This window comes from Tarenaya hassleriana, unplaced genomic scaffold (assembly GCF_000463585.1).
Source record: "Tarenaya hassleriana unplaced genomic scaffold, ASM46358v1 Cleome61, whole genome shotgun sequence".
Lineage (NCBI taxonomy): Eukaryota > Viridiplantae > Streptophyta > Magnoliopsida > Brassicales > Cleomaceae > Tarenaya > Tarenaya hassleriana.
Window position 1 is genome coordinate 66526 of NW_010968608.1, and position 13598 is coordinate 80123.

The window sequence follows — 13598 nt, forward strand, 5'->3', positions numbered from 1 at the left end:
TATATATATATATATATTATATATATATATATATTATATATATATTCTGTGCTAAAGTTCTCAACTTTTTCACAGATATATCCGACAAACCCTTTTGTGCACAAGAATGGTCTCACTTCGACTTATTTTTTAGGTTCTAAAAAATAAATAAATAAAAAGATAAATGGAAAAACTGGTATTCATGTCTTTTTGTCTAATTTCTATAGTTTAATAAATCATTTTAAGTATGAGTTTTAATTGTCTTTTAATAAAATCTGGGTGTGTAATAAACCTCGCCGGACAAAACTCACGAAGGCCCTTCCCCGCCGCTTCCATGTATTTTACCTTCTTTCTCTTCTCTCTCTCTCTTTTCCCCTCTTCTGGCTTCGAATTATCGGGTTTCTTCTTCTTTTTTGTTTCGATTTCCTCCATATCGTATATGATCTTCTCTGGGGTTTTCATGTACGTTTCCGAAAATCTTTGCAAAAAAGAATGTGGCTTTTCATGTGTTGATTTTGGTGGTTCATATATGCCTCAATTCCCTCTCCTTTTTTCCTGTTTTCTGCGTCGGATTCGTTGTTCCTCTTTGTTATCTTCTGCTGCCGAGCTTATGACGAAGTATTTCGTGGGTTGATCTAGGGTCCCAATCACGGTTGATTGTAAGTGACGAGGATAATGGGGTTTTGCCTACCAAGTGTTCGATGAATTGTGAAATCCACGTATTGAAATCCTCTTCGCTCTATTGTGTAGTTGCAAGATATCTTGTTGTTGAGCTTGAGAAGTGATGAGATTGCACTTCAAATTCGTGTGTTACTTAATTAATGCACGGATTCGTAGAGGTCCTTTATCTGGATTCAGCAGAGATCCTGGGACAAGAACTCGTTTGTATGTGTGTGCATATGTGGTGCTACCATCAACGAATGAGTTAAAACAGATGCATTGGAATTGAAAATATGTGAATAAGCTTGTGTTTCTAATGGTTCAAAATCTCTTTAACGTTTCCTTGTCCATCTTCGTAGAATGTCTCCAATAGATTTGGTTTCTTTCGTTGCTGTTATCGGGTAAACTTGACATTTTTGTCTTGCAGCTGACGAGCTCTAAACCCGAGTCAGAAATGGAGGATTCGGCGAAAAGGAGGGAACTGTTACAAGCAATGCGCGCAGAATTTGCTCAGACCGATGCTTCTGCAGAAACTTCTACAGACACAGGTCACCTCTCGAATCCATTGGCTGAGACACCCGGAACATTCCTGATTCAGGAGACGTCATATCAAACCCAAGGGTTCGATTTTTACAAGGACCCTATATCTGCTTTTTCTAGCAAGAAGAGGAACAAAAATAACGGGCGAACAGAGCTAGTTTCTCAGTTTCCACTGTCTATTCCAGGTTCTGGCTTCTCTTCGTAATTTTTGATACATCAAATTCTTTGTTTTGTCTCGTTTCTTTTAGGTTACGGGTGGCTATGCATTATAGTTCTGTTTTTTGTTTCACTTTCTTTGAAGGGGCAAGTATTACCATCATGAGTTACCGGATCCATGTATCTTCTTGTTCGATTTCATCGGCCTTTCTTTTCCATTTGTGTTTTTCTTCTGTTTCTGATCCTTGCATTATACAACAGGATCCTTGGGCAACAGTCATGTCAGTTTTCAAGCAGGTCACTATGTCTATGATAGCGGTAATCCTCATATCGGCCCGAGAGGAATGGCACATCCATCTCCTCTATATCACGGGACACCGCAATTGGAAGGTTGGAATAATTTTAAATCTCCAACCTGTAATTTCCGTCCCTTCCAGAGCCCTCGTCCAGTGGCTGGCCCTTTCCCGAGCTATCAAGGAAACCCTGATCCCAGGGATAGATTTGGAGGCCGAGGAAACTTTAATCGACCCTTAAACCCTGATTATGCTCCACCATTTTCCAATTATGTACGGCAAAACCCTTATTCAGGGGGAAGAACAGTTCATGGTTGGGGAAGAGGCAGGGGTGGTGGACGGAATATGAAGACGGGCTTCTGTAGAAACGAAGGAAGGCAACAGAAATATGATCATGTGGCTTACCAAGCAGCAGGGCCTGAACGTTTTTACAATAACTCCATGGCCGAGGACCCGTGGAAGCATCTCAAGCCAGTCTTGTGGAAGAGATGCTCGGATGCTTCGAGTAGCTTCTCAACCCGCCGTCAAGCCTGGCTTTGAAAATCCATCGCCCCGAAAAAACCTGCAGTCCCTGAATCTTCCGACAATCCGAGCAATTCCAGGCAAAACCTTGCAGAGTACCTCGCGGCTTCTTTAGACAAAGCTACCTGCAGCGAGCCAAACATTTCGTCAGGACAGTTTCCTCGGAAAGAGCAAACTGTCCGAGCATTGGATTCTATCTGGTTGCTTGGAAAATCAACAGATTGAATTATTCCCGAGCGGTTATCGTTCCAACGACTTGGAATCCCTTCCGGGTTCGGATTTGCTGGACATATTGGAGTAGATTTTCGTCCCGAGGGTGACATCAAGTAGAGGTGTAAAACGGGTTGGTCTGACTTGCCACAAGTTTGGTTTGTGACGAGTTGGTTTGTTCAAACTCTTTTTTTTTTGCGTTCAAATTTTTTGGGCCTAATTCGGAAAAGTATGGACTGATTCACAGATCAATCCGCAAGCTGAATCCATTTTGACATCCCTAACATCAACTCCGCATACATAAAACGTTTTCTATAATACAATTAAAAAGAATAATTAAAAAAAACATAACTTTGTAACCAAAAGAGCAAACAGTGTCCAAAGAATTCGAAAATCAACACATTAATATTTATAACGGTAATGGAAAAAAAACCATTTTTATTAATGAAATCTATCATATCTATAAAAGTAGAGTTTGTATAAGGGGGGTTTGACACGTGTCCCTTTTTGTTAAGAATATGAAAAGTTTTTATTATGTGATTTTCAAAAATCAAATCTCATAAAAAAAAAAAAGAAGAGAATACACATTCATTGAAAATAGTTTAATTATGGGATACATTAGTTACAAAGTCCAAGGAGTCACACGGAAATTTAGTCTACCATTTTATGGCACATATATATCTTCTTTTTTTTACTCTTTATTTATAATAACTAAATAGTTTATACGTAAGAGATATTTATATATAATAATAATTATATTCAATATTTTAATGTTTAATAAAATGTAGTTGAAAAGTCTTCATATTTTTTGTGTATATAATAAATACATACATGAATTCACATTTATAATATGAAAGATGTTTACTATTATATAATTAGATTAGATTTTATGTTCTTTCACATGGTGATCTCCTTGAACAATATTTTTCCAAGGGAAAAAATCATCCATCCGCCACTTTTCTAATACTTGGAACCAATCAGAGCGATGCCGTGAGAAGGAGATGATTTCATTCTTCGCATCGTTGATCATCTTGAGGTATGATTCAATTTATATTTTTTAATTAGCGATACGTTTTTCTATCCGTAATAATCGCTCGGTTTTTTCCTTAAAACTTTTCGTTATTTGATATAAATCTCTCAAAAAAATTTAGTCTAATATTACAAGGTGGAGAAGAAGCCATGCAGCTCTTAGAGCATTCGGTCAAAGATTCAACAAGTAATTTTATCTGCACTGTGTGATTGTATATATTAAATGACTTGAAACATCAAATTTATTGGGATTTTTTTTTATAAGAATCGAAAAAATCCGAATGACTAGAGATTTCAATGAAGTAATGAATGGATTCAGCGACGAGAGTTGGTCGGTGATAGAGAGCAACGATGAGCAAAATGGTTTGTAGTCCCCGGGTGAAAAAATTATTAATTTATTCATCTGAATTTTTTATCTAATCAAATCTTTTTTCTCATATTGTATTCTTTTTTTCTACCTTTGAACTGTTTTTTCTACGATCGAATTAGTTTGAAATCTGGTTTACATGGTAATGTTGTAATATTCTTAATTTGCAGATTTTACTTTTAGCATAGAAAATGTAGTGCTTATATAATCTATTTTGTTTTGTATAATGTTATTATGTCTTTGGGTTTTTGCCGTTGTCATATGACACAATAGGTAAAAGTTAAAGAATCTTAAAATGCAAGCCGCTGTCAATGAAAGACGTTCACATTGGCTAGGTAAGAATGTAGTAAATAGTTTATTTTTTAGAGTTTTCATTTAATTTTATGGTTAATTTTCTTTCATTGTATATTTTGTTAGATATTTTTGTTGTCGAGTGAGAAACATCAAATGGATGGTTCGTTTGTCTATAAATTTAAACAATATTTTTTCCAGGGTTTATGATGATGACGTGGTAGAGCTTCCTATTAACGAGAGAGTTCCATAAGACCCTTTAAAAGAGAACAATATTTTCTTAAAGTTAAAAACTCATGGCTAATATATATATATAGTACGATAAGTCATTGTTATATGTGCAGATTATTGTTATTATTATTATTATTATTATTATTATTATTATTATTGTGAAGTAGATTATTGTAAACTTTCAATTGTATTTCTATATTTTTCTAAGAGTTCATCTTTAACATTCTTTATATATCATTTAAACTTTTCAATAATATTCAATTTTAAGTAAGAAAAAAAGATTTCTCATACTGCAAGAGTTGCTTTTTTGGTTTATTGAATATACTTCGCGTTGCAAGACAACCTCAATTTTCAAAGTTCCAAAATATTCTTCCACATTTCTCCGATTTTATTCCTTATGTTTTTTTTTGCCTAGTTTCATGATAATGACTTGTATTTATTTTCTAATCAACTATTTTTTGAAAAAAAATTATTTGAAGAATTTTATTATTCTCATTGAAAACATATTTTGGAAATTTTAAAAATTGTTATTTAATGGGTATTTTCTTATTTTTACTATATTCAACTAAATGAGAGAAAATTAAAATTGATACATATTATTTTTGTTGCCGACAAAGGCCTTGAATGGTTGGAGTTTTTAGAATCCAAAAACTAAAACAACTATCATTCAAGTTTTCACAACCACCCATGAACATGCCTATAAATAGGAAAAACTTAAATGTTTAATTTTGAAAATACATTAATAATTAAAATTGATACATAGACAATATATGTAATTATAAATATATATTCTTGAAGTTGTCTATAAATGTATTTATATTTATGGAGAATATGATGATCTTTTTATTTGCAAATGGTTTATTCCATCTTATCTTATATATAAAAGCATAATTCATTACACATATTGTTTTTGAAAAATAAACTCTTGATATTCGAATAGGATATAAATATTATAAAATTAATATAATAGAGATAAAAATAAATATATAGGGAGTGAGGGAGAGTGGAGGATGTTAGTGTATAAATATTATATTTTTTAGATAATTTTTTTCCTAATACCATAATAAATGATTCAATTTATAATATTAGATTTGGTTCTATCATCTCAACGCATACTAACTTTAACAAAAAAAAATTTATATATCAGAGAAAATGTATTACCACACGAATTTGTACGAATTTGTGTTAAAGTTCTAATTAACTATACAAAAATTCAATTTGACAAAAATTTATGCCAAACTTTAAAAATTTTCCTAATTGCAACAGAAAATGTTAAAATATATTTCAAATTTCAAAATTGATTTTTTACGAGAAGATGATGATATATGTGACACGAGAATATGTCAACTCTTTAATCATATAAACGAAGATCTCAACACGGGTCTTAAACGATCATATTAAATAATTTTGAAATATAAGAATAATAAAAAACAATTTCAACAAAATATATGCCAAACAAAATGAAAAGACATAATTAAACTAGACTCTATTTCATATATATATGAATTATAACTAGACTCTATTTAAGTGTAAGATATAAAATATACATAACAAAAAATATAATATAATATTAATTTATTTTTATAAAATAAAAAATCTTAGTTTATAAAAATACATTGAATTATAGTGTAATATGAGTTATTATTGATATAGCTAAAAAAATAAAAAATAATAATAAAATTGAGTTGTAGGTTGTAAATATTTTTAGACGATATATATTATTATTAGTTTTTGTATTATATATATGTTATTGTTATCCCATTCAAAAAGTTTTATGGGTATGTCACTAATTGTATACATGTATACCAATATTTTATGGTTAAATGTTATTAATCCAAATACATTATTATTGGATTTCTAACCCTAATTAAATTTATATTTAGATTACAAAAAGAAACTAACAGAACAAAGAGATTAATGAAATAAAATAATAATCCTACGTCTTTATTCAAAGAACATAGAAAATCAAACACAAAAGAAGAATAGTGCGGATTTATCTATTGTGAGAGAAATTTGAGAAAACGTTATATGTGTGTTGTATGTGTTGTGAAACATCTTTGACATATAAAATTGTATTGTTAGTGTATGTTGAGTGTGTATTGCAAAATATTGTGTATTTGATTTGTTTATATGTGAAGGGTGAAATAAAATTAACATGGTATTGCTATCAATAGTTGCATTCTCTAGATAACTCTCGGTTTTCCAACAGTTAGATTCTTTTATCGAGTTATAAAATTTATAAAATCATTGTTATGATATTTCAAATTTCAATTATTAATTTTATATTATAAAATAAGAAAATATAGATACAAAAAATATTTATGAATATTTTTTGAAAAAAAAACATAACATAGCGTTATCTCGATATTTTAAAAAAATATTTATCAATTTGATGTAGAGATATGAATTATAACTTCTAATACAAAACATAATATATTAAATTTAAAAACTAATAATAAATTTAAAAAAAATATATTATATATATATATATTTTTCGAAAACTAATAATAAATTTTTAAATATATATATATATATATATATATATTTGTAGTCTGCGCAATGCACGGGTTATTGCCTAGTATATATTAATAGAGAAGTTTAAAGGAATATGGTGAAGCCACCTCATCTCCATGTCATCATCTATGTGGCACAATTTTAAATTCTCATTGGTTACTTAAAATCTTTATTAAATATATATAAATTCATTTTATTATCATAAATTTTTATACATGAAAAAAGATTTAAAAAAGTTAGATGACACATCTTCTAAAAAAATATAACAGTCCACTAATTTTATATAAGAAAAATATTATATATTTTTTTAAGATTAGTTGATTTTAAAAATAAAAATAAAAATTAGATGACACATATTCTAAAAAAATAAACATTCCACTAATTTTATATATGAAAAATATGTTATTTTTTAAGATTAGTTGATTCCAAAAATAAAAAATAATAATTAGATAACACATATTCTAAAAAAATAGCGTTTTTCTCAAATTTTATTAGTTTATAAAAAACCTTATTAATTAAAATTAATCAATAATTTATTTTAATTTTGATTGGTAACAATAACAATCAATAGAAATTAATTCAAGAATAATGGTAATATTTTATTATGGCGTAAAAAACATATATTGTAAGTGGGTCTCATGGATTAATAAATCTATATATATTAAAAATTGTGTTTGAAGGCTTTTCATGAAGCCACCTCATCATTCATATGGCATCTTTTATTTGGAATTTAATTTATATGGTATTATGTGGCATCTCAAAATATCTAAATAAATAATAAAATAAAAATATACCAAAAAATCGTGGTAAAAAATTCATTACCCACTAATAAAATGAAAAAAAAAACGCATGCTATTCATTGACCAACTACACCATATTTATTATTATGGTAAATGTATTAGTCCACTACATTGATGATTGTTAGAGAATGGGGCAAACGAAGGGCCAAAAAAATTTCATATTCCAACGGCAATTAGATATTAGTATGACATTCAAAGTTTTTATCCACTTTCCTATAAAAATATAATTATTTCTTTACAAATAAATGATTCATTAAATGTTATAATATATACGTTGCATATTATAAAATTTCTCTCTTCTCTCTTACTATTTAAACGACAAAAACAAAATCAGTACCCATGTTAATTGATTTGATCGCAGATGTCATATCACATTAGTGTATAAGCCATAATTTCCCCTTGCATTGGAGTCCAATTGATATAATATCATTGCATTTTATTTATTTATTTTCTATTTTCTATTTCATGAACCAACTTCTTCGGACGCTTGACAAACCTTCTTCATCAACGAGATTGAAAGAAATGGTTCACATGGAGAGTTTTGTTAATTGCAGCTGGATTTGGAATCAAGTTGTCATTTGTTAGCTATCTAAATATTCCCGTTCGGAACAAAATTATCAACTTCACTTCTTAAGAGTCCTTCGCAAAAGGATCTTAACATAGATAATTGTGTGGCTCTTCAGGTATGATCCATCTAATTACGTGAGTAAAATGTTTCTGAGTCTTGAAGCATAATTATATCCCTTTACCATTCAATTAGTCATATTCAGGGGTTCAAATGCTCCATTTTTTTTTCAATTATGAAGTTTTTTTTAAAATTTTTGAACCGTGATGTTTTGAAAAGGTGCATTTGCAATGGACTGTGTGAATCTTGGAAAACCTCTACTCAAGATTTCAACTTCTCCTCTACATACATTGGCTAATAACAATAAAAGTTCAGGTTATACTCCATTAACCAAAGTTTAAATATGAAAATTTTGAAAATAATTAACATATATTAAGACTTGATACAGATTATCAAAACCTTCAGTTTTTTTATTCGAGGCAATATTTTAAACTCTTTTTTAAGTTTTTCGGTTCAATTTCTATATATGCTTCACAACTTCTGATTTGAAAATAACTTTTTCAAGATAAGAATGAACTATTCAAATAAAATGAATTAAATTATAACAATCCTATCATTGGAATTCTGCATTTTTTGTAGGTACATAGAAGGATGAATACAACAAAGTGGAGTGGGTTTGTCGAAACTCTAAAAAAGTTTTCCCCTTTTTCCATTCTACAGTTTCTACCAAAGGGTATATCATTAGACACATTGTTTGGTTTAGAAGATATTGGCGTTATTATGACTTGTACAAGTATGATGGTTTCCCTTATTCAATGTGAATTTTTTTCTTTTTATTAAGAAAAATATATATCTCGTAGGAACATTTTCCTACAAAATTTTTATGGAAGGTTAAGTTTAGAAAAAAGAATAGAGAAATAGAAAAAGATGAATGTTATTTTTTTTAAGTATTGAGTAATTTTTTTTTATAGAAAGGGGGGTGAGGAGATATAACACTCAAGTATAATAGCAGATCCACGTATATTTACATAATTTTTTAAATGACAGTTTTTTGAATTTACATTGGTTTAATAATATCCACGTATATTTTTTACTTCTTTTCTAAATAATTCAAATTTGTATTAAAATAGTTTAACATTATAATAGAAACTAATACACAAATATATTCTTTTTTATCAAATAAATACTCTATATTATTTTTTCCTAATTTAATATCAACAAAATTTATCACATCATGATAATAAAGTTTTAACATAAAAAATTTATAAAATATTATTACTTTATAAGTTAGTCAAGTTAACCAATATTTTATTTAAAAACCCTATTTAAATTATCCATTATAATAGAACTTAATAAAAAAATCTATTTTCTAACTTATATTAACGTTGATGTGATTTAGTGATCTTAAGAACCAAAAATAAAAAAATAAAAAAATGATAAAATTTAAGGTCATTTAATTATTTTTAATTCCATGCATTGTGCCTTTCTCTTTTAATTCTTACTTTGAAAACCAGTGGAAGTTTGTGAAAAGCTTCATGATTAGTAAATATGTCACCGTCACTTATTTGATACTTGAGAATCGATTTTCTCATGAAACACATTCAAAGATCAATGGAAAACCGCTCCCCAAAATGTCTGAACTGTGCAAACACGCGAAAGAGTTCAAAAACCGGTTTTCCTCATTTCATATACAACATGTTGATAGGAATTTTATGAATATTATTTTTTAAATAGTTATAATAGATTTTATAAATATTATTTTTTTTAATTCAGAAATGAATAGATATCATTGATTTCTTTTTTTCTTAAAATTTGGTTTTGTTTTGATATCCGTAGATATTGAAATATTTTTTAGTATAAATACGATATTAATGAATAATAAAAATTACAAATTAAAAAAAAACTTATAAATAATAAAATTTCATCTTCACTGGAAAATTAGTAATATTCTGCAAAAACAAAATTCATCATGAATTTTTATCTATAAATATTTTAATCTTATAAATTAGAAAACACATCACGAATGTTTTTTAATTTAGATGAAATTCATAAAAAATAAAATCTTTGAGAAAAAATTATAGAGATTTTTTTTTTTACCTTTGAAAAGAAATTCAAATATCTAGGAAAAATAGATAAATCAAACAGAAAAAACTATAAAAAATAGAAAGAGAATCACATAGATAAAACTTTCGGTAAATAGATGAATTTATTTATAAATTCTACATATAATTTATTTATATGTTTATTATTATTATTATAAAAAATAACAAACTTATTTCATAATATTTAGAACAATAAAAAATATATGATGGAATATATTTTTGATCAGAAATTTTAAAATTCTATCACACAATAACTGATATAAATTAATGGATGATAACATTTGTATCGTTCCACAGAAAGTATTATTATTGAAAAAAATGACGATGACGTTTGTAATATTCCCAAAGTGAATTTTTTTATATATTTATACTATGACATGCTATAGTTGACTAAAAAATAATATCTACTAGATTTCTCAAACCACCAAAGATAATTCAAAACAAAACATATCATTAGATTTTAAAATAGGTATACTTTTTGTTGTATATGTTATTGGAATACCAATTATTATCAACAAATTAAAGATATTGGCTCTGTTTTGTATATAACTTTAACCGAAACCCATAAGTTAGACTTAAAGAGATATAAAGTCGAATCATATTTTATGCATATTTGCACGAGTTTATTATACAAATCACTCGGAACAAGAGATCTAGGAAAGAACACATCGTTGACAGTCTTATTTGAAATTATTTATGCCTTTTATACATTGGACTTCACTCTCTTTGTAGTTATTTACTTTGAAAATTGTAGTTGTGGATTTCCACGTTATAAAAATAACTTTAAAATTTTATCTCCACTTATTATTAAAAGATTAAGTTTTCAACATTTTAAAAAGAAAAATTGCCTAAAATCACATTTTTTAAAAAGAAGTTCATATAAAATCACCAACATCATTATTTACGAAGATTTTATATAGATACAAAACTCAACCTATCCAAAAATTTCATAACAATTTTAAACATTTTTAAAATAAATAATAACTACAATATATAATAATATCATTTTGTTATTAACTTATCTTCTCACCATTTTTATGTTCCTAATCCACACAATATAATATTAATTTTACAGTGATTTAATCATATATATATATATATATCTCCTACATCAAACAAATAATCTATATAAATGTTTTACTATATTCATATCAATATATTATAATAATATATTTAATAAAAAAACCTATGCATCAAACAAATGTCTTTACTTTGTACTCATTTTTGGATGTTTTTACGTGAATTTTAATTATAAATTATTTTTATTAGATGTAATCTTCATTATATTAATTTACTAATATAAATTAAAAAAGAATTGTTAAAATCCTTTCTATAAAATAGTACCATTATCTTTTTCAGAATAATATGAAACCATGAAAAACAGAATTATTTTTACTTTTCTTACATAAAGATTTATTTTTTGTTTTAATTTTATATATTAAAATCTATATATGAAAATTTATGTTTGTTACATACGATTTTTTTATAAAAATAGTGAACGAGAAACTTAGGATGTATTTTATTTGATTTGATTGATATATAATTAAAATATAACTTTATTGTAATTAAATAATTAAATAAAAAATAGAATTATGTTATTAAAATCCATCTCTCTCTATTCCATTGAATTCCTTTGAAAAAAAGAGTCTGAAAACAAAATACAAAATCACAGGGAAAAAGTTTCGATTGAATGCGTAGGCATTTCAGTTTCTGTTCCGGTTTTTCCCGCCGATTTTGGTATTTCGATCTCAACTTCGGTATGAAGAGTGTTCTTCTAGATTCGAGTTCGAGTTCTGCGTTGGGTAACCTGACCACAGATGACTCCGACATTGATTTCGCCGACGTGTTCGGTGGCCCGCCGAGGAGACTGTCATTTCTCCACGACGTCATGCGCCACAGCTTCAGCGAAACCGTAGCCGGAGACGGAAGTAGCGGAGCTCTGATTTCACGGAGGTCCATGTAGCTCGGCGAGTCCTCCGAGAATATTGTATAATATTTGTTTAGACCACTCATAGAACAATGACGATATTGTGATAAAAGATGATTAACATATGTTGAATTTTCAATAACGTACATATGAAATAGTATTGGTACATATTAGACTACGACAAAACAAGGAATCACTATCGGTTTAACAAAAATAATAAAATTTATTTATAAAAATGATGAAAACTTATTATAAAGGAAAAGTTTTTAAAGTGATGAAATAAGTTAAAAAATATAATTATAATGAAATTATGATAAAATTAAATAATAAAATTTTAAAACGGAGTTAGAGAAAATAAAGTGATTAGAAGAAATTAGATAAATATAATCATTTATTCATAAAATTATTGTTATTTCTATATCTAACCTGATTTGTTGAACTCATTTATAAACAATACATAGTTATCGAAAACAAGATATATCATACCATTGCCATCTACTCAGGATAATATACAATATAATACTTCCAAAGAAATTTTGAAGGTTTATTTTCGATGGAAAAGTCGTATAACACCAAAGGTCAGATCAAACCTTCCAAAAACCGGAGACACTCTATCTCTCGAGACGCTATGTTTTGTTAGGGTTCTTTTTTTTGTTGCATTAATGATTTTTTTTTCCTATTTCATTATCTGCTTTTTTCATGCCATATGATGTTTTGGATTGTATATAAAGTTGGTAATATGTGTATGTGTAACTGGCTTTCAAGAACAACATCAAATATTTCCATTATAATTACTCCAAGTAATTTAAACTCACATATTTAATTTACAAATTAATTTATATTCATATTATTTTGATATATCTCTTCTATATAAGAAATTGTTTGACACGGAAGAAATGAATGATTGGATATTAAATAATAAAATTTTAAAAAATATATATAAATATAAATTAATAAAATATAATGAATAATTTTCTAATATATTCATTCATCTTTTTCTTTTCTGTATATATCAATATATAACTTTTGATATGTTTATATCAATGATTTTCTATAATAAAATAGCAAATATTTTATATTGACAATAAAAATAATAAACCGCGCATTGCGCGGTTCACACCTAGTATGTACAATAATCCTTTTGGCACTGATTAAAAGATTCATTCAAAATCAATCACGGTCACGAGGAAACTCCAAGAGAATATAATACATATTACATAAGTTATAACAATCAATAATTAGAACAAAATAAAAATAATAAAAATAATGAAAAAATAAAAACATTTATATCCAAATTAGCATGCAATGTCTTTCCGTGGTCCTTATGTTCCGTCATTTGCCAAAGGCGTGGGAAGCATGATAACTTTGCTTGTCAAACGTTTTAACAAATATTCGGATAAAAGGAGGGAAAA

General features: G+C 27.5%; 1 protein-coding gene across 1 annotated transcript; it reads left to right on the plus strand.

Moving 5' to 3' along the window:
- Positions 1–323: 323 nt before the first annotated feature.
- Positions 324–2646, plus strand: LOC104799788. The gene is made up of 3 exons (XM_019200849.1): positions 324–698; positions 1067–1364; positions 1597–2646. The coding sequence occupies exons 1-3, from the start codon at positions 681–683 to the stop codon at positions 2166–2168; spliced, it is 888 nt and encodes a 295-aa protein (XP_019056394.1). The 5' UTR covers positions 324–680; the 3' UTR covers positions 2169–2646.
- The last annotated feature ends 10952 nt before the right edge of the window (positions 2647–13598 follow it).